The 21901-nt window shown below is 47.1% G+C and overlaps 1 protein-coding gene across 1 annotated transcript in view; it reads right to left on the minus strand.

Annotated features, from left to right (window-relative positions):
• Positions 1–21901, minus strand: part of DNAI1 (dynein axonemal intermediate chain 1) — a 145136-nt gene that overhangs the window by 30224 nt on the left and 93011 nt on the right. The window contains exons 17-19 of the mRNA XM_026083736.1: positions 17144–17292; positions 16126–16225; positions 415–600 (exon numbers count right to left, since the gene is read on the minus strand). Coding sequence (XP_025939521.1) covers positions 415–600; positions 16126–16225; positions 17144–17292 — 435 coding nt within the window. The remainder of the gene's footprint in view (positions 1–414; positions 601–16125; positions 16226–17143; positions 17293–21901) is intronic.

Consider the following 21901-nt stretch of genomic DNA (forward strand, 5'->3'; position numbering starts at 1 on the left):
ACTTGGGAGGGGTTAGGACCTCTTTCACTTGGTTCCAAGGAGTTTTGCAAATAAAACTCAAAGCTCATAAAAGATGTGAGCTTTGGAAAGATGTGAACTTCTGCAGAGCTTATGGGCTTGCCTGGAGCACAGTGAGAAAGTACCTTCTCACTTACAATTATCCCACAAACAGCAAACCCCTTTCCCGCCACTCCCTGCTCCTGCCTAGGAGGGAACTGAGCCTCCAGAGACGAACAGAGGGCAGGGATCTGACATCCCAGATATCCTACTTAAAATGCTTGGGGTAATCTTAAGTGGCTTGCAAGTGAGGGGAGCTTTGCCAGCCTTGTTGTACAGAAGAAGGGACACTGAAGAGGCACTACGAGACCCGCTGTGATTACGTGCCTCAGTCAGGGGTATGCTGATTGTCCTTACCTTGGGCATCCTGCGCAGGTTGGGAGAGAGCTTCAGGCAGGTAACGTGGCCTCGGTCATCTCCAATGATGACAACAGGGTAGACAGGGTTAAACTGGACATGGGTTATTTTGTTTTTCTTCTTGGCCACCACTACTTGGGTGCATATAGCTTCATACTTATTAACACTCAGATCAAACACATGGGCCTGGGAAACAAAGGCAAAGAACACAAAGGGGATTAATCAGGCGAGAACATGCTCTCAGCAGAAGAACAATGCTTGGAGAAATCACAGAAAGAAAAGGTCCTGTAGAAAGCCAGCCTCAGCACAGAATTACCATCTGCAGTCAGTGGCTTTGTCCTTTTAAGTAAGGGATGGGCAGAAGCTGTCTGCTGTTTTGAGGGACTCTCCCCGTCCTGCAGAGGCTCGTGGGGTGAGAGCCTGTCTCCCATTGTGGGTGCGAGTTCTTCCCAAGGGCCTGGCAAGGCTCCAGCTGACCTGGACCAGAAAGGGCTCAGAGCCAGCACTGCTCATCTCAGAAGCCTTAATTCCCCTTCCCCATATTGCAAATAATGAGACAATCAGGTGTTAAATCACAGTCTAACGCAGACTGATGCACAAAGCTAGGAATGCTGTCAAAAATACCAATTACACTTCATTGCAGAGCTTTCCAACATTTTGGGCTTTAATAATAATATAACAGAGTCAAATCAGTAATCAAAAAGGAAATGATGGGAACACAGACAATATGATGAGGAGCGTACCACGAGGGTAAAGCAAGAGAAACACAGGGAAATGAAATGTGCAGCACAAAACAGCTTGGTGTGGGCAGCCCACTCCAGTCCAGCTGCTTTGGACGCTGTGCCTACACAGACCTCCTTGTCCTGGAGCGTTGACACAAATGCCAGGCAAAGGCTGGCTAAATGGGAAAGGCAAGCATGGAGGGAGGCAGACCCTAGGCCTTGTTCAGGAGGATTCCCACTGGAGCAGTGTGCAGACCTGTGGCACTAAAGCAGTAGTGACACAGACCTGCCACATCACTCATTGCATGATAATGCACATTTCATCTGACTCCAGTGGGAACAATGGTAGTTACTCAAGTAAATGTGTTAACTTAACATTATCTCCCAATAATTGCAATTAACTCTCGTCATTGCTACAGCTTGCAAAGGCTAATAAAACATGACGTTCCTGTCTTCTCTGGTGCTGAAGTGAGCAGTCTCTGGCACCCTGGACTCCCACATTGAATCCACCACGGAGACTTTCAGCCTTATGTTTCTTTTCCCTTTTTTTGTCTTCAGCAAAAAAACAGAGAAAGGGAACATTTTATGCTAACAGGTACAGTGGGAATATGGGGAAAATTAGGACCAAACTAGTTGCCTATCTCCTGCCAGCTGTGTCTTGTTTACCACCACTTAGGAGCCGGATGAGACATATTATTTCAACATTGTGCCATGCTCACAATATGAATCTAGGAATTAGTTTAAATCGGACAGCAGTACCCTATAAAAATGTATTTCAAAGAGCATGGAAGGTTTTGTAACAACTGGCTACATGTACTTTCTTATCACACACCAACGAATTGGTGGATTTTATCTGAAGCTGCACATAATGGAGAGCTGGGCAGTCTGCAAATGCACGTGTCGCAGGTGGTCTCACATGCTGGCGTATCTCTGTAGGACTCAACGTCCAGCAGTTTGTGATATCCTTGGTCTGGACTGGGGAACCATGCAGAAGTTTTACAGATGTAAAAAACAAGATGAGGAAGAATGCCTTCAGACTGAAGCAAAATAAGAGACTTCAAGACAGGGGAGAGCTTGGGAAATGGACAGACATCCATGACAACTTGTAATTCAAGACTGGAATTCAAAGCCTCAGCCACAGCCACAGTTTGGAGAACCCTTCCCTTCTCCAGTTGTCAAAAGCATAAGTGAAAAACAAGATTTCAGTTTGATCCATTCAAAATATCAGTTGCCAGGAACAAATTCTGAATCTACACCTGAAACTTGAGGTCCCACTCTCCAGCCAAGGTATTCCCAATTTCCTACCTCTAGGCATAAATAAAGGCAGCTATCCTAGCTTGCACATTGTGCCTGAGATGTTACTGTCTCTGAAAAAGAACAATCTCTCTTTTAAGTGTATCAGCCCTCCATGACCCACACTCACTGAAGATTTAATTGCCTGGCTTCATAGAATATATTTGCCTTAATTTAGGGGCATGATTCTTCTCCCCACTGACACAAGATCAATACATAGTAACCTAAGAGCCTGGGAAATGCCCATTTCTTGAGCAGCATCAATTAATCTAGGGAAAAAAGGCAACATGGAATTAGTAGCCAGGTTTCTTTTTAGGAGCAATTGCTGTTTTACAAGGCTGTCAATGCATCACACCTTTACACCATAGCCAGGGCTGCAGTGTAGCAAAGATGACATTGTCTGAACGATCAGTTTAGGAGTGCCGAGCAATGCAAATTACTCTGGGTGAGGCTGTTTTTCAAAAATGCCACTGACAGCCCAGACAAGCACAATGCCTGGACAAGAACTTGAGACCATCAGTAATGTGGAGAAGGTCAAACACAAACTAGTTTATGAATGTTCCACTATTAAGCTTCTCTTTTATGAGCTTCTAAACAAATGGGCTTGTTTTCCTCTGCCAAGGGAATCATGGAAAAGAACAAGCTATTTCAGTTTTTCAGCTGGAAACAGCAGCCTCATATCAGCTGGCAGATGCTCCAGATGGAGGGGTGGGCCATGAGTGCTAGGAAGGACTTTAGAGGTTTTGATTTAGAGTTTTACACTCTTAGGGGAGGGAAAAATGGGGTCAGACCAGCACTGTTATTGATGCTTTGGGAGAATCCTAAAATAGGTACAGGGCTTCCCACAACACTTGGGGCAGCTTCATGGTGCTGTAAAGTAGCAGAATGGCATGCGATCAGCACTGGCTGCAGATCTGCCTGGAGTTTGGGGCAGGACTTTCTGCCCAAGGAATGGATGACTGAAATCCCACATCTCCTTGAGGCTCCTAGTCCCATGAGTTATCCTGCTGGTTCAGGTCCTAGGGGGTAAGGATTACAGAGCAGGCTCCAGCTGCATCTCCCATCCCAGAGACTCACCAGCAGCACACAGCTTCTCTCCACCCCACAGCCCAGGTGGCCCTCATCCCACCAGCCTACAGATTGTTGTTTACAGGCAAAGACAGCCTCATAGGTCTCACAAGCTGAGCATCTGAGTTGCTCTCCCTGCTTGCCTCTTTCCTTCTACCGCCTGCAGTTGCAGCCTGACACCACTGTCCCAGTCCTGCTCAGGGATGCCTGGTGCCATGGGCAGCCTGGTGACAGACCCCAGAAACTTGGAGCAAGAGCAAGTGTGGCCCTGTGCTACCTCCAGCTGAATGTACTGTGAGAAGTCACCTTCCCTGCCTAATGCCATCAGCCCACCAGCCCAGACCCAGAGAGCTGCCACCTGACTCCATGCGTGTCTCGAGCATCAGTGTGCCACAAAGCTGCAGCATCCTTGGCGGCCCATGACATGGCCTTAGGTCAGCACTGGAGTGGGAGGCCAGCGCTGCCTGCACTGACACTCATGAGGACACAGCCAAGCCCCCTCTGTGGAGAGCAGGTGCCACCTTTCTTCTCAGGGCATGTGTTCATCCAGCAGCACCCGGATGGAAGCTACCACCCTGACACTGTCAGGCAGCTGGTGCAAACTGGTGTTTTTGATGGGGCTGATACTGGCTTAATATTCGTCATGTGACAGACAAGTGTTATTAGATGCTCACTGACATACAGTGTGTCAGGACATGCTGGGCTCCCACAGCTCACAGAGCAAGCCTGTTGCTATGCCTCTGGCCCCTGATTCCTCACTCAAAACCATAGCAGCACCCCTGCTTTTATCTCCAGCAACACAGCAAGGCAGTGGCACTTTCCAGAACGTGACACTTCACAATTCAATGAATCCACAGGAAATACAGCAACTTGCTCATGGTCCCGAAAGCAGAAAGCGGAGCTTTGATGGGAACCCACCTAACCCATAATGGGAACCCCACTAAAGAGCATATAACACAACGCCAGTGCAGTGCTCTGTGCTGGGACACCTGCTTGGGTTTGTTATGGCATCAAGAACTGCCTAGGAACAAAAAGCAGATCAAAGAAGTATTCTTGTTTGTGCTTAGAAACCAGTGAGGGCCCCACTGTGGATAGCCCCCTCTTTCCTGCCAGCCCCAGATGCCACTTCTCATGCTGCCTAGGCTGGCCCCAGCACTCCCCTCCCTTCTTTGAGGTGCCCCGGGGGGCCAGGCTGTAGCATGGTAGTACCCCTTGTTTGCCTCCCCGCCACATTCATCCATGAGCAGTTCAGAACCATGGAGCAGGGGTTTCAAACCACTGATTTGCAGCCCTCAAAAAGAGTTTCCACTGTGGGGCATGATCTCAGTGAGGGATTGGAGCCTCCTGACAATAAACTTGCTTCTCTAAGATACCTTCTGCAGGTCACTTAGAAACAAATCAGGGACCTGCAGGGTCTTTGCTGCTTGCAAATCCCGGCAGACACCTTCATCCTTGCTGCTAATAAGCATTCAGATAATGAGAAAGGGCATTTCAGTTCTCTTGATACACAGTCCCAAAGAACAAGATGTAGCCGCTTTCTTAAAGGGACATAAATCAGGGTCTGAGAGCAGGAAACCTGGGAAGGGAGGGGCACAGACAGGGGGAAAAAAGGAAAGCTGAAAATGGCTGAAATGAGGAAAATTTAAGAACCCTCCTTCACTCCCCTCAGCTCAGCTGCAGATCCCTGGGGAGAATAGAGAGCTGAGAGTAACCAATGATCCTAACAGCTGTTCTACTTATGGTCCCTGTAAACCTGCATGCCCACCCCAAAGAAGTGCAAGAGGACATACACAACCCTCCAAATGAAGCCCCAGCTTCTCAGTGAAGCAAYTCCTCGTAGCGTGGGGATTTATGAGCTGCCATCAATAACCATCACAGGAAACCTGGACTCCCAGCACTGAAGTGACAGACAGTCTGATGGTAGATATGACAGGCAGATGTTCAAAGCAAACTTCTCCATGGTGCACGGACAGTAATTTTGATAAGTCAGTACCCCCTGGAGAGGAGCACTCAAGTTAAGCAGAAGCCCAGTTATCTCTGAGCTGGGATCAGATGAACCCTGCAACCTCTGTCAGATACTTTCTATTCAGTAAGAACGTACCTAAATTACTGTCAAGGTAACAACAGGGCCTCAATGCTTGATGTATAGGCAATAATGGATATAAGTCTGCTGTGTTACAACTGCAGAAAATATTTGGCATAAATGAGCTGCTTTGATGCCTGACTCTTGAACGGCCAGAGGAGGAATCCAGCTCAGTCGCATTCAAACCTATAGCTCCTCCATCTATGAATCATGCAAATATATTCCACTTTTCAAAAACAGCGGCTCCCAGCTGAGGCTCCGCATGGCCACTCTATAAGCATAGCACAGTATCAAACATAGCACAGTCCAGCATCAAACATGCTCAGAGTTTTAAAYGACTCACTTTTCCCCACCAGCTCTGCAAACTCTGCTTACAGCCTGAAAGTCAGACCAGTCTCTRATCTGCTCAGGAGCTTTTTGGTGACTCGGACCCTGTAGTTTTTATATTGTGCTGTCACCCACAGCCCTACAGCCTCAGCACTAYCATTAGAGGCCCATTGCATGCTGGAGCCACTTGAAACACCAGTGACTCACTTATGGAGGCACAGAAAGGGATCAGATGGATCCTGCCCTTGGCCAGGCTGGCCCTGCAGCTCAAGAGACCTGAGCAGAGGCAGGACAACAGCCTGGCAAGCCCAGAGAGCGATSTGGTGGAGAGCCGAACCCTCTGAACAGCACTAATCAAAGGCAATSAACCTCTCTGACAGCAGAACAAACTACTTGACTTTTGTGGCCTGCTAAGACAGGAACCTGAGAGCTATCTTGACCTATCCTGCCTTCACGGCACGCCTCGAATACCAGTCGGGTCTGCAGTGGCTGCAGTCTTTGCAGTCCTTTTCTCCAGGGCTCACAAGCTTTCAGCTCACAGCTATGGTCCAGGCACTGGTAGCCTGCTCAGAAACAACCTGACGGCAACCAGAATCGAGACAGGGTGAGTGGGGTGGGGGAATATATATGTGAACAAGGCAGATACCTGGTAACTTGGCAACAAAGAATAAAATCAGTGCAAGAGTGAAAGGTGAGGGATGATTTAATATCACGCTGCCCTTTATCAGTTGACATCTCCCTCACTGCTTGGCTTTCACTGTCTTTGTGATGGATTTCTCTCATTTTCTTGACTGAAAATCATGATACCTCTTCCATGGCCAAACCCCATGGCTGATTTGTTTCAAACTCTTGGGTAATATATTTAACAAATTGGCAGGTTACCCCGAGCCATCACCTAGCACCAGGATGCCTGCCAGAGCATCCCAAAGATACATGGCAAGCAAAGCAGCCCCAGTTTGCGCCGAGACCAAGCTGCCATGCAGAGGAGGCCTTATTTATGTGCTTGTTATACTCCCACTACCGCCAGGACAGGCTGTGGAGCAGCTCCAACATATTAATCTTCTCTAGAGGACATTTCCAGGTTATACATAAGGTTTTTAAGACATTCCTTGGTCCCTCCAATGCACGGGGCCATCAGGGGCTCAGCAGGAGCAAAGGAGACCTGACTCAGGAAAGAAATGTTCATCAGCTCCCTGCTTCTGCAAGGAGGATGCAGTAATACTGCCCCAATACCAGCACCAGATAGGGGTACAGAGAGAGGGCCCAATACACCCTTCTCAGCTGCAGCACTTCAGCCTGCTGCCAGGGGTGATGCAGCCAGGAACAACAGGCCTGGGTCCTCAGGCTTAATATCTTGGGGAGGGCCCCACTTTAGGGCTGCATCTCTCAGCTTTTTCTCATTCAACAGGAACTGGGCTGCTCCTGATTTGACACAGCAGGAAAACAGCATCAGCCTCAGCTGATTTGACTCAGCTCCCACAAGCCAGTAAGAGGCCAAAGCTTCAGCATATAGGAGAACTGTTATTCATTCAGCCAGGCTGAGGACCAGAGATTTGACCATTTAACCTCATCAGAAAACACAGTTATGTTGTTTTACAAGAATGTGCTTGTTTATTCTAGTTAATTTCTATGCCAGTTACTACTTTTTGCCATCCTGACTCTGCTCTGACAGTCTTAGTGATTAGAATAATCTCCTTCATGTCTCTGTTCTGCTCCTGAATGCTGCTGTCTAGTACTAAACAGCTGCTGCATCCTATCCCAGAGCTGATGTTCTTCAGTTTAATCTGATTCTATCATGTTGCCTGTGACATTTTTTTTACTCTTTAATAGCATGCTTTGGAATGAATCACAAATTGAGCTAATGTTTCTTACACCTCCTCACAAAGCCTCCTTTTGCTCTTCAGCTTTGTACTAAATTTAATTTGTTACTTTCCAAACCAGTTCTGAAAGGTGTAAGCCAAACAGAGAAATTAATCTGTGCTGAAGTCCTGAGATAACTAGGCTGCTAATAGCACTCAGTACCTCTGTGCTACGCTGCAATCTCTTCTGTAACAGCAGAGATGACTCTTCCTTTGAGACTGGCATCCACAGCCCAGCTCAAGCCCCACTTGCACTCATGGGGTAATTCCCCACCGCGTCTCCCCGGATTTGTCTCCACAGCTGTGACTCAAAAGCACAGCTGCCGTGTTTGTGAGAGCGTGGCAACACAGGCAATCCCCAGCCCCAGCCAGCCTTGCAGTCCTGCTGCTTCCCCAATTAGTGCTCATTTCATATTGCACATTTGGTTTCTGTCTTTATTGAATTTCATCTCACTGATTGCAAATTGCTGCTGAGGTTGTCAAGCTCATTTACAATCGCAGTTCTGCCTCCAAAGCACTTGTAAGTCCTGTCTGCTTAGTCCCATCCAAACAGCTGCTGGGTTTCAGCACCAGCCCAGATCCCTGAAGCACCCCTAGCTGCACTGCACACTCTGCTGAGGATGGGTTTCCAAAGTGTTACATTCACCTTCTCACCTGCATCGTGGTTTTCTCACCTGCAGCATGGCAACAGCGTTCTTGAAGTCAACCTCTATTATGTCTACTCCTTCCTCTGATCTACCTGGCCTGTTACTGTCAAAAACTAAATTAGACCAGTTTTATATCATATGGCATTATTAAAGGCTTACTGAACTGGCTGCTCCTTGATTTGCCAGGACTTACAAATAGATTGTTCAATGATTTGTTCCAGGATCATATTTAAGTTGCCTAATTTCTCCCAGAACTTCATCCTCTTGAATACTGAGCAAAGAGTCTTTCCTTCAGTCCTCTGACACTTCCCTACTCTGCCATCCCATCCCAAAGACCCGGTGAACAACAGGGAGTCTGTTTCAGCCAGTTCCTTATGGGGCTTGGGGCAAATCTCCCAAGGCTCTGCTGCATGAATACATCCCAGTTGTGCCAGTCCCCCTGCTCTCTCCCTATTGTGGCCAATGGTCCAGCTTCTGGTGTCAGGCTAAATCTATGTCCCCATAGATCAGGATCAATCTTCATCTCTTCACATTTGCAGCATCCTGGCTAAAACCTGCAGAGAGCTGCCGCTGAAGGCTGGGGTGCATGCGAAGGCAGGCAGAGTTGCACAAGCAGGAGCAGCTCAGAGTCCGATGCTGGGAGCAGTCGCTAATCTCTGCCCTGCTGCTCTGCCTGTTGCAACCCCAGCAGCAGGCCAGAAGAACTGCTGATAAAGCAACTATCGAATTGTCACATTTTGAGACTGTCATTTAAAACAAACCAACGCTAATTTCAGGTCATTATAAAATGCAAACAGTTAAGGTTAAGGAGCTGCTGTCCCTGTACAGCAGGACCAGGGCAGACAGCTGGGGGCTCTCAGCATGGTAATGGTCCTAATGCCAATCATCCCCACTTGCAAGTTCAAACCTAAGAGAGGATCTGATAGGTAAGAGCAGAGAAGCAGCTAGGAGCAGCTTTCTAAACTGTCTCAGTTACTCCTGATGGGCTCTGTGCCCCTGGTAGGTTTTCATGTAAAGTCAAGCAGGTTAATCAAAGAAATCTTTGGAGATGCTGTACAAACCATTTGTTCACTCACATATGTTCGTACAAGTAGAAGAGTCAAATGTGGTTCCTGTGTGGCTGAATGCCTAATCGCAGCAGGCTGTTTTGGTTAAAATGACATTATTTCACATCCTGAAAGAGCAGTAGCTCTAGTAATGAAAAACTGGCTCAGGAGGATCTCTGTAAGAAACAATCCCTGCAAAGCCACTGATGAAAGAGGTTGAAACTCACTGGTTTGATTTTGCACTGAAACCCACTACAGCTCTCACAAAGCCACCTTACCCGCAACTTGGTAACTAACAGGCATGAGGCAGCGAAGAGCAGTGCCCTGAGCTGCCTCATGCACAGCTTCAGCTCCAGAGTCCTCCAGAACACCCTGTAAAGCAACAGGAGGTGCAGCAGGATAGAGGTGAGGGCTCAGGTCCTGCAGGGACACACCAAGGTCTTCCGGGCCTCCTTTCTTTCCCCAGAGCAGCCGCCGAGGGAGAGGAATCACAGCGCYGAGAGCCTGATGGCTGGGGGACAAGAAGGGAGCCCCGATGACAAGAAAGCCCGGCCGGCACGGAGCAAGTGGAGGGCAGCGTTAAGCCTAGGGACACTGCTCATCTACTCCATTCAGCTCTGACGTGTCACCAGCCCCTTGTTTTAAAGCAGACATGACTCTCCCCAGCAGCTCACATTAATCTCAAGAATTCAGCGGGGAATAAGAGGGAGCCTTTTAGGTTTCGTGGCAGAAGAAAATGAGCAGTTTTACTAGAAAACAACCACTTTGCTGCAAATGCTATTTAGAAGCCATTTTAAGAAAGTCCCTGCCCACTTCAGACTACTCGGAGGCCCTTCCAGGAGATGGCAAAAGGGACCTGCACTCGTGTAGTGTTTTCGCACCCCAGCTATTGCCCTGGCCACTGCACAGAGCAGCGAGAGGCCCCGCTCCCAGGCCAGCAGAGCTAGCGGCAGCCCCACGAGGCCCTGCCGGGCTGCAGCGGGAATGGGGGTGCAGGCAGCACGGCTGGAGACACCCGGGGAAAGGGCACTGCTGCAGGCAGGTAGGACGAAAGGCTCAGACATGGCAGGGACATTTGCAATGGTGAGGGGTTCATGATCAGAGCTCCCTTGGGCACAAGCACTAATGCTGAGAGATCTGCTGGCAGGCCTGATTCATGCCCCATGGGGAGGGCAGGATTGGGTCCAAAATACCCAGGGAAATATTTGCAAAGCTGGAAGATTCAGCAAACCTTTTATCTGCAAAATCTTTCAACCTTTTAAAGACAGAGACTATTTTTTCCCTCTGGTCAGTGTTAAATGGGCAGCAAGTCTCTGAGAATTGCTCTAAAAACAGACACAGATGCCAGTACTAAACAAATATTTCTCTCCTAGCGCGAAAAGGATGGGTACCGAGATGACAGGCATTTCTTCAGCATCTTATATTTTAAGTGAGATACAACAGGAGCCTGGTCTTCAAGATTTCTCAAACAAAACATTTGTTCAGTAAAATATGTTTATATAAGCAGGAAAGGGCATACTTGCTTCCTGAGCAACACAAAACATTAGCTAATTTCCTGAAGGTTTGGGTCATTTCAAGTATTTCATATCTTGAAAGGTCAACAGCTTCAGTAAAGGGGGAAAAGCCCAGGAACGTATGTCTGAGCAGCTTTCTCTGCAGAGTGTACACTTGGATGGCATTTATCTTGAGGCTATCAATATTTACTAAGGGCAGCTATAACATCACCCTGCTTTCACGGCATTAGTCATGAAGGATGCAGCCACTATCTCACAAAAACATGAGAGTAAATGGACTTGAACTTAATACATACTCCTGAGTCACCTGCTCTAAAACCCCCGGGGTCCTCTTCTCCCACAAGAATGTTTCATAGTGTTTCAGGACCACAGGTTGGAAGGGATCTCCAGAAGTCTCTAGTCCAAGCTCCTTCTCAAAGCAGGGTCAGCACTGAGGTCAGATGTGGTTGCTCAGGGCTCTACCCAGTCTGGTCTTGAAACCTCCAAGCAACAGAGATAGCACAGGCTCCCTGACACCCTTCAGAACTGTTGACTGCTTGCTGCCTGCTGTGTTGCCCTTCCAGCATATGTCAGGGAGGTTGAAGTCCCTCACAAAATCAGGATCAGCAATACAGAGACTTTAAAGAACTGTGGCTTCCAGGCAGAGGAGTGGTGGAGCCTTCACTACCATATCCCAAAGCTATCTAGACCATATATGCTGTGAGAAAGTGAGTCTTTTAAAAAAGCATATCATTATTTTCCACTTAGTTTCCTTCCTAATCTTCAACTGGGGAGACTGACAAGTCTATCCGTACCTTCTTTTGTGATTCAACTTTCAGCAAGGATGGAGAATATCACCTGTCTTGCCCTGAAACCTCCCAGGTCATGGAGCGCTAGCAGCCTTCAGTGTTGCCCACAGATCACGCTGCAGCCTTCCTGTCACCCTCTGAAGTGAGGCTGCCGTTACGGCCATTGCAGGGGGCAGCTGTGGCCCACAGCCATCTGGGGACACTTGTGACATGGGTGCCTTTGGCCTTGTTAGCAGTTGTAACAATTATCCTGAATTCAGCATGAGAAAGCATCCACATGCCCAGAGTAAGCCAGATTTGGAGGTCTGTGAAATCGGCCTTGTAGGGCACAACCTGCCAACACCGTTTCCTTACTTAAGGAAAGTAAGTAAAAAAATTCCCAGGTGGGAAATTTCAGGTATCTGATTCCCACTTTTACATGTTTCATCATTGCCTACTTCTGCTTTAAGTGTAAGTGAGATGGGGCCAAAGCAAACTCTCAAAATGAATCCTGCAGGGACAGAATTCCTCCCCTCTCCATTTCCATGCCCTCTGTCCTTGCTATGAGCTGACCAGTGTCCCCAGATCTCCCCTTCCTGTGCCCTAAATGTGGAAGTCCAGGCATCCAAATCCACCTCCACAATTTTTTACATGCAAAGCAGGTCTTTCATCCCAGCTAGCCTTTTTCTCCATGTCAGGGTTTTGCCATCTACAACCAAAAGCCACTAAAACATGGTGTTCTCCAACCTCATTTTATTTCAGCGCCATCACATCAGCATCTGCACCCAGGCTCTTGCAGCAGCAGGCAGCCTGGCGGGACCGGCAGAACTGCTGCCAGTCAACKGAGCTGCAGGACTCATGTTTAGAAACACAAGGTCTCTCCACCTGTCTGTTTTAGGAACCACTGTGGAGTCTTCAAGGAAAATAAGTGTCATCTGAGATGCAGTCACAGAGCAAAACTGCAGCAGACTTAGCCAACTGACTGAAACCAAAGCTGAATGCTCATTAACAACCACTCAGAGTGTATCCAGTGGAGACTAGCTTCCATAAAAGCAGCTGGCCGTCCAGTCCCTTTAAAATCAGGCCACTTATTTAGGCACCTAGGTATAGATTTAGGAGTTTGTTCAGACAGTGTTAGCATGGATGCGTACGTCTCAGGGATCATTTCATTTTATCTCAATTTTCATTGCAAATCATTTATGCTCATTCTGAAATAAAACTGCCATCAGGCAGAGCAGGATACTAAGGAAATTACCTAGAACATGATAAAGGGGAACAGTGGCAGTCAGTGTCCACTGCACCAGCTGCCGCACGTGTACACTCAGGTTATTTATGAAGAGATGGTGCTGTCCAGAGCAGATGCCCTGCTGGCAATGTTCATGATTTATCATGATTTCCATGATAATTATACTTTTCCTTAAATCCTCACCTCCTAGAGTCACGGGATTGTGAGCTTTTTAGATTCTAAAATGCCCTGATTCTCAAGCCAGTCTTATGAGTTGAGGGGCTCATYCGCACATTTTGGACACATAGGATCAGCTTAAGTAAGAAAATGCATTTTTCAAAACATGTCAGGTAYCCCTTTAAGATTGCAGTTAGGGCCTGAGTTTTAAAACCACCTCCAGGCAACCGTCAAATTTTGCAGACATAATTACGTGTGGATACAAAGCTAGTGACTGTTTCTGAACAAGAGACCTTTAATGTTTCATTCCCTGGCTGCACGTCCTGTAGTTTTCTGTAGCCTCTTACCATAGACTTTTTCCCAGCATTAATGGAGCCTGCCCTTTGCTAGGCACTGAATTATTCCCCAGAAGTTAGTTCTGCTACAAAGTGGAGTGTATCCAGGAATCAAAAGGCTGTAARCAACTATTTATCCCACTTCCACTGCAGATCTAAAAGGTTATGTTTAAAAAAGAAATTAAACCATATCTCAGGCTTACCCTGCTGCAACCGACACGGTTATTGGCTAGAGGAGGGGACCAAGATTTCTATCAGCATCAGTCCTGGCCAATCTACTGCAATGGGAAGGCAGCTCTTGCCTGGACCTTTCCTGCCAGGCAACCCAATGCTGGGCTGCTCCTGGCTGAGGATCACTCTTTTAAGAGTGCGGGATTAAATGTGATCCCGATTAGGACATCATGGATGTAGTGCTCCCAAACCAGTTACTCTTCTGTCTTATCCCTGCCTCATTCTCATATGAACTCCAGGCCAGTGGATGATGCAGCTAATGTGACTCTGCAGCAACACAGCTCGAGTCATGGCAGCAGTGGCTAAGACAAGCTAGGGATGGGATGGAAAGATCTCATGACAAAAACTCTTGCCAAGTCTGAAGGAGCTTCTGTGCAGTTGGTAAAGCCCTGACAAAGAACCTGGCCCAAGTGAGCAGCCTGAAACCTCCCTGGAGATGAGCTGTCGCTGCAGAACCTTGACTGCGTGAATAAGACATCCAAGTACAGCTAGCATTCACACTACATCTGCTCACGCTGTCCAGGGTGTACCACCACCTGCAGACAGCCCCATCTTCTTTCCCACAGTTAGACACCAGGCCACAACTGAGGTGCCCACAGCTCTCTCTGCTGCTCACTCCAGCACTTAATCAAAGCTGTCAACCTCAGCAGGACCCYTGCCAGGTTTGGGAAGGTCTCCTGTGGGGAACGAGTCAGAGGAYGTGCAACACTGGATGTTTAGGCCCTTCATTTGGTATATGGGAAAAGGGGGACAGACAGATCCATGAACAAAGTGTCAAATTATGATCACAGTTTGGCAGCAGAGGGAAAAGCAAYAACACTGTTTTCTGCAGGTTGCAGCATCCTGAACTTCCCAGGGAGACAATGTGCTCCAGTACAGATGATATTTCCATTGCTTAGCTTGGGAGAGACAAATTCACAGTCTGAGCCACTATATCAGTGAAATGAATTTTTTGCTATAACAAAAAGGTTAAACTGCAATAAAGTTGCTGAGGCACCAATTCACTGATACAGATATATAAAGGCCATCTTTTTGCTATAGTAATTTGGCCAAGCCATGCAGACTTTCCAATTTACACCAGCAGAACATGCAGCCCATGGTGACAGAGCAATGTGGTCTTACAGTACAAAAACAGTGTTGACGGATAGCTACGTGTCCTGGCTGCTTGCCAGACCTGAATTAACCATCTGAGCTACTAGGATGGATGGCTAGGGGCAAAAATATACCTGCCATCATCTCAACATTAGGATTGTTCTAAGTACTTCATTACCAAGTCATTACTCTTGGAGACAGCCTCTCACAATGGGAAAAATGCTGATCTCATTTTATTTAATTGGAACAAAGTTCTCTTGGCTGACCCTGAGCCTATTACTATAATTGATTTTTTAATATCAATATAAATATGTATTCACTTTAGTCTGTGGCTTCCCTATGCCTTGGAGGTTTGGGAACAATGCTCTGATGTCAGCTGGTGCTAGGGGTGCTCTGCTCTGGAGCATCATCTCTCCACCCTTATGGACGCATTGGTTAATGAGCCAATTTCACATAGAGGGAGGTGTTTTCTCTCTTGGCACTTACCCACTGCAAGCTGCACATGTGCACTGCTGTGGTCAACGCGAGAACAAGCGGGGAGTTGTGTGAGTTTGCAATGCTTGCCTCAGCGCAGGGGGAGCAGTACAGAGAAGGAATGAGCAATACATGCCCAGGGATATACATGTCAAGGACAGGAAAGCATAGGAAAAAGCAGCCTGTTCCCTGTCCTGCTTTCCACTCTGTTCTCTGAGTACCTCCAATCCCTGGACTGGAGGAACAAAGGAACAAGAGGAACAAACCAGGACTGCAGGGAGGCTTGACTTGCTTATGCTAGGGGTTGTGTTTGGTCACCAAAAAGCACCCGTGCTTAGAGGACAGGGGAAACATGCATCCATGAAGGGTTTATCAAGGCTGCAGTGAGATGTGCAGCTGATCCTTAGCATTTCCTAAAAGCCCTCCAACTTGTGATTTAGCACAAACTATAGAGTTTGCACCATTGGGCTGCAGTTGAGAGATTTCTGGCCTTGTAGCTTGTACGAGTGTGGTAGGCCTTAGGGAAGAAGGAATAAGAAATGCTGTTGCCTAGGTTTCCTCACCTCTGTTGCTTTATGACTTCTGTGTCCTATGAAATCACGTTCAGCAAAAATGAACTGATAGTGTTTAGGACCTGCAACTCCCAAAATAGCCCTGATCTCTCTAGGCAAGCGACCCACACTTCAGACAATTCAGCCTCAGTCACTGAGACAGATTCCTGCCGGCAGGAGATCCTCAGCTCCCCAAGGTGCTTGGCCAGGTTTGGGCTCACCTGTTCCCCATGCACAACCCTAAACTCCCTTGACTTTCTCCCAGATTGAATCAGAGCAGTGTTGCTCCCAGCCTCTCACCTTGCCATCAGTGGTGACTGCAGCAAAGACAGTGGAGGAGTAAGGGGACCAGGCAACATCYCCAACAGCAGAATTCAGGTCATAAATAAACATTGGAGTCCTGGAAAGAGAGACCCAGAGAGAAGAGCTCATTTAAACACATGCCGCTCTGGAAGTGAAACACAGATATAAACACTTTGACGCTGCAGCCTGGTGGGCTGTGCTGTTCAAAGATGACTGCAGAAGTGGGAGATGGGATATTTCCCTATGTCAGCTATCAACCAGCACTTGAGCAAAAGGTCCCAGAAGGCAAAGCAAAGCTGAGTATTCACCCAACAGGGCCTGGACTGGTCCCAGCGTGATGAGCAGAAAGGCAGCCCACTTCTTTCTTTCTGAAAGCACTTTGAAAGCTTCCCTTGCACACACAGCTAGATGGAGCCTCTCTGGTTAATAATCATACGGGAAAAAGTGATTTCCCTCTCTGGACCTTTGACAACACCACTGAATATTAGAGCAGTATTGGCAGCAGGAAATATTTGACTCTGACTGATTTACAACAAAATCAATTTCCTGATTGAAACCAGACATTCCTCAACCACTAACCCTGAATTTCATTATGTATTTTTAAATGTTCCAATTTTTTTTTTCCCCCTCTCTGGCTCTCAGGAGGTTTCTGGCCCCTGAGGGCATATGCCAGTGCATGACATTTCTTTGTGTCATTGCTGCAGAGGAATAATCCTGCCACAGTAGGTGCTGTCTGAAGAAAGTCAGGTCCAAAGCAAAGCAGTCAAATTCTGTGCTGAGCTGTGCCGCTTGGCCAGCCCCTGAGGCAGCCTATGCTGAACTTTATACCTATTACTCAAGGAGCGCAAATCTGATTCTTCAGTCCCAAACAAAGCAGGTAAGAAAGCAATTARCAATATGTCCAGTGAACAGGGAAACTGTGACTGAGATCCAGTCAGAGTGAACATCTGCAGCCTGCATCTCAGCCTGGATGAGGACGGCCTCCCTTCCCACACCAGGACCCAGCAGGACCTACTTGATGGTGTGATCCCAGATCTTGACTGTCCAGTCAGAGCTGCAGGAAATGAAGACCTTCATATGGTAGGGATTCCAGCTGACCGCATCCACAGCCATGTGATGGGCTTCAAACACATCCAGAAACTGGCTTGAATAGCATTTGGAACACTGCAATGGAAAAAACTAGTCAGTAATCAGAGCTAGACCTTCCTCTGGAGCTGGTATTCCTCGATAAAAATGTTTGTGAATACTTATGAGGCCTGCCAGGCTCTTCTGGGCTAGCTGGGGAGACGTGGGTAGTACCCAGAGGTGCTACAGAAACCAAGTCATTTAGCACATCCTGTTTCACCCCACTGGCAGGAAAAACAGAGCACTTTTCTCTGCCGGGCATGAGGACTGGAACCGAAGATGTGTTGGATTTACAGCTGGAGCCATGCTGCAGAGCCCATTCTCCACTGCAGAAACTCCATCACCTTCCTGCCAGCCTGGGCTCCTGAGSCATCTCAGGAGAGGCAGGGAAAAACAGCTGTTGTGTTGCACAGGAGCACACAGCCCAATCTAGATCATTTCTTATCTCCARCAGCAGTTGGTAGAAGATGCTCAAGGACAAGCCTAAGGAATGGGGCAGGGACGGAGTGTTTCCTCCTCCAGCCATAAGCCCCCAATCCTGCGGGTCAGCAGTTCAGGGTATGCCGAGTGGGAACCTGCATCTGGACTGTTGCATTTAACACTTGCAAAAATGCTGCTCTCAGGTAGAGCATAAGCCAGAGGAATGAACTGTCAGACCCTCTGAGGGATTTTGGGAACATGCCACAAGCCCTTTCCCGGCCATCATCCTGTGACAGCCTGTGCCAGGAGCCTGCCTCGTCACACAGCTCTTCCCTGTAACCTTTCCTCTTGYGCCAGCATGTTGGGCCACCCCATAAGGCAGCCGACAGCAGCCTGCGAATGGGGCAAACACCAGTATGCATGCAAGCGTCAGCCCAGCACTACCACAGCTGAGGGTGCTAGCGAACGGCAAAACAGAGGACGTGAGCAAGAATCAGAAAACATTTGGGATCCTTGGAAAAGTCACTTGCTGTGTGAGTTAATGCAGCGGGGGGAGAAACTACAATCTGCTTGTCTATGCTAGCAGGAGGTGGGACCTGATCCAGATCCCCTGTCAGTTCTGTGTTCACAGAGAAATGAGAGAAATMGTCCCCAACTCTCCTCCCCGCAGAGGGGACTGGAGGCTTCTTTCATCAGCAGCAAGGATCCTTCTCTGATAAGGAAAGTCCTCTTGGCTGTGTGCTGGCACGTGAGCCGTACCCATGCAGCAAGTGCGTGTTTGGTTCACTCTGCCTCAGTACGGCCACTGTAAGGACTGTTCAGGACCTTTCTTTATTCCCTAATGAATGCAGCAACACATCATCTGCCAGAGCAGCAGGATTGCTGAAGTGTTACATGATTTTAATTCTTGCACACCAAAGCTTGACTGCACAGACTCTAACTAATCATGAGGCTTAATTGTTTATTACACATTACTGTTTATTACATTCACTGTCTGTGTACTTGGACCTTTTTTATTTCCAATGCCCTTGTGCACTGGGACAGATACTGAATTCAGAATGCTGAACTGAGGTCCCTGGGAGGCCCGCTACAGTGGGAACTGGAAACGAGAACATGGCTCGTGCCCCACTGAGATTTACTGGCAGGAGGAGGTGGTGTCTGTAGCTTGCTAATAGTTTGGTGCATACTCTGTCACTGAGCTACTGTGCTTCTATGTAATTATGGTAGTGAAATTTCCTTTAATGACATGTTCCATAGCTTTACTTCATAATTCTTAATGTTCAGCCACCAGGGAAATTGGTACTTCGCTTGTTTTGAAAGTCACTTTGCTGGGAGCAGACAGAATGGGTCACGAGTAATTTGACACAAGAGAGAGGGTGCTTTTTTCGCTGCCATTCCAAGTACTTGCACTAGGAATCCCTAATACCTGAGGACTTTTTATCAGTAAGATCCTTACCAAATCTGTCTGCATCCAACAGAACTGTAACATTCAAGGCTATGTTTTGAAGGCCTTTTTGGGTCTGTGCCCTTGATCAGTGCAGTGCTCTGGGCGCTGGGATGGGCGGTCGGCGACACTCTGGGATGGGCTGATCCCCAGGATGGGATTTGCAGTGAGCAAGCGTGGCCTAGAGCTGAGACCCAGCCCCACACAGGAAAGGGAAAGGCAATTTTCCCATAAAAACTTCAGCCACCAATTTGAAATCAGCAGCAAAATGGGTTATGTAGGGCAGATGCCTGGCTGGTGTCCTTGGTGGAAAATGAACCCTGCCTGCTGGCTCTAATGTAGAGCCATACGCCGTGCCCCAGAGCTGCCTGCCAGCCTGACATCACGTTCATCCCGACCTCTTTGGTGTCTTCTCTGATGTGTGAGACAGGGACTTGTTCTTCCCAAGATCTATTTTGAAGAAATGCCATTAACCTGAGAAAAAGTTCAGAGCAAAGTGTGATTTTAACTACTAAAAGAGCTTCTGCACCGACTAGAACCACTGGCAAAGTCTTCCACTACTGGTCTCTTTAAAAACTGCAGTTATTAGACACATGTCAGGATTAAAAAGAAACCACCTGGAAAATGTGACGTCTAACTTCCAGGACAGCTTTGAAGATGAAGAGTAGTCTCAGGGACCAGGCATTTGTGCAGCTGGTCTGATCTTCTAGAGCACTGCCCAGATTTGCTGAGAGAGTTTTTCTCCTATTTGAATAATAGTAGATGTGTGTGAATAGTAAACAGTATTTTTTGATGGGACAGTAAAGCAGGAATGTGTCTACTACAGGAATACAAGAAATCACTAACAAGATAACTGTGACAGGATTACAAAACGTGAGAGAGGAATACGTGGGAGGAAAAAAAAATTCCAAAGACACAAAACTTACTCATCATCTTCATTTACAGCACTTCAGTTTATACAAGATAACACTAGCCTCACACAAAACTCCTCTACATCCATGGTGAATGGGTGGTTATTAGTATCTTCATAAGGTGAAGAGTTTCACTGGTTCACTAACAGAAATATCGTGATGCTAGGTAACACACAAACCTAATAAATAATCTTTTTCAAAGGAGGTTTGTAACAGGCAGCAGAAAGAGTACTGCACAACGCTGGCGCTCGCAGGCAGATCRGGACACACAGCTGACAGCTCATTACAAACCGCTGACACAGATGTGTTTGGTGTTGTTGATGACAGCTCTTACAAGCAACACCCAAGGTGTTGCCTTGGTTTTCCCTTAGTGCCTTCCTGTAGAGATTTGTAACAGAAGTACTAAGATTTGTACAATGGCATATGAGCGGATACAGATGTAGGTGAATGCATTGGCAGAAACAGCAGGAAATGGTAAAAGAATGACCCTKTGTTAATTGTAGTGTTAACTGATAGCAAATGTAGTCACTCAAGTGACCAGATAACAAGACAGAGAACAAACTGAACAAAGATAAGGCAGTGAGAAGATGAGGATTAGAAGGAAAACACCTTTGCCTAAGACTCAGACAGGGCGAGAAAAGATACTGAGGCAAAAGATGACAATAGCTCTCTGTTCCTAAAGGGGCACTGGAAGTCAGAGCATGTCCAAAACCCAGTTTGTCATCATCAGTTAAGGAAAACCCAAGATGAGGTGATGAGGACTCAAAAACTGCCATCCTTTGTCTTCTGTATAACCACAAGAAACCCTGGCTGGACCTCAGATACAAATGTCTTTGGTGCTTGGTGCAAGAGAATAAGTGAGTGAAATCTGAGAGAATGAGTGTGRCTGAAATCAGTTTTGCTTAAAATAAAAATCATCCTTCCCTTCTATACAGTTTTGCATTGAGTTTTATTACATTAGTTTTTTACATTCTCAGGCATGCTCCCTAAGACTAAAGAAGATATATCTCTCATGCCAAATCTCCTCACAGTTTTTCTGTTCAAGTCCTGCTGACTAAGAAGAATTCTGATCAAAGAGTTGAAGTCACAACAATGTTTCAGTCTGAATATCAGGGACCATCATTTCTTACAACAGAGCTGAACAGTTCCTAAACAGCAAATGAGATATGTAAAGAGGCAGCTTTGCATTACAGAATCATATTAATGCAGAAACAGTTTGTCCTCTATGTAAAAGGGCAATGGATAGGCCTGTGTGTAATTAAAATAACGATTACTTGGTGTCAGAAACACTATTAACTAAGCCATTTTGAAAAATTCACCGTAATTGTTCCACAGCTAAAGAATTAACTTATTATCATGCTATTTGTTGGCAAGCTCTGTCTCTGAAAAAAATGCCTTTCTGAAATTCACTTTTCAATTTATTTAACAAATAATCTATAATTTGGCCTATGCTTGATCCTTGACTCATACAGCATATAAGGAGTCTGTCCCTCTTACTCAATATGCGTAGCAACAGGCAAGTGCAGCACAGAGACCCGAGCAGCTCACTCCAGCTCAGAGCAGCCGTACGACCTGAGAGCTGCCTGAACGGCTGCAGGACTGTCACTGCCCTCAGCATCAGAGTTGGGCAAGGCTTTGGGAGGCAAACCACAGCTAGTTCCAGGAAAGGGTTAAAATGTGCAGTGTTTCAATAAAAGGAGTGATGAGGAAGGTGTGTGGCAGTCCATGAAAAATGTCTGGAGCAGCAGTGACCTGTTGATCCTGAAACTTTTGAAACTGCTTGTAACAAGCTCTTGGAGTCCACTGAAGGCCCAGGCACCCTTCCCCCTGTTTTTGCGGATACTGTGGAGGCTGCTTGTGCTAGGCACTGAAG

The sequence above is a fragment of the Apteryx rowi genome, unplaced genomic scaffold, assembly GCF_003343035.1.
Source record: "Apteryx rowi isolate R43461 unplaced genomic scaffold, aptRow1 scaffold_612, whole genome shotgun sequence".
NCBI lineage: Eukaryota > Metazoa > Chordata > Aves > Apterygiformes > Apterygidae > Apteryx > Apteryx rowi.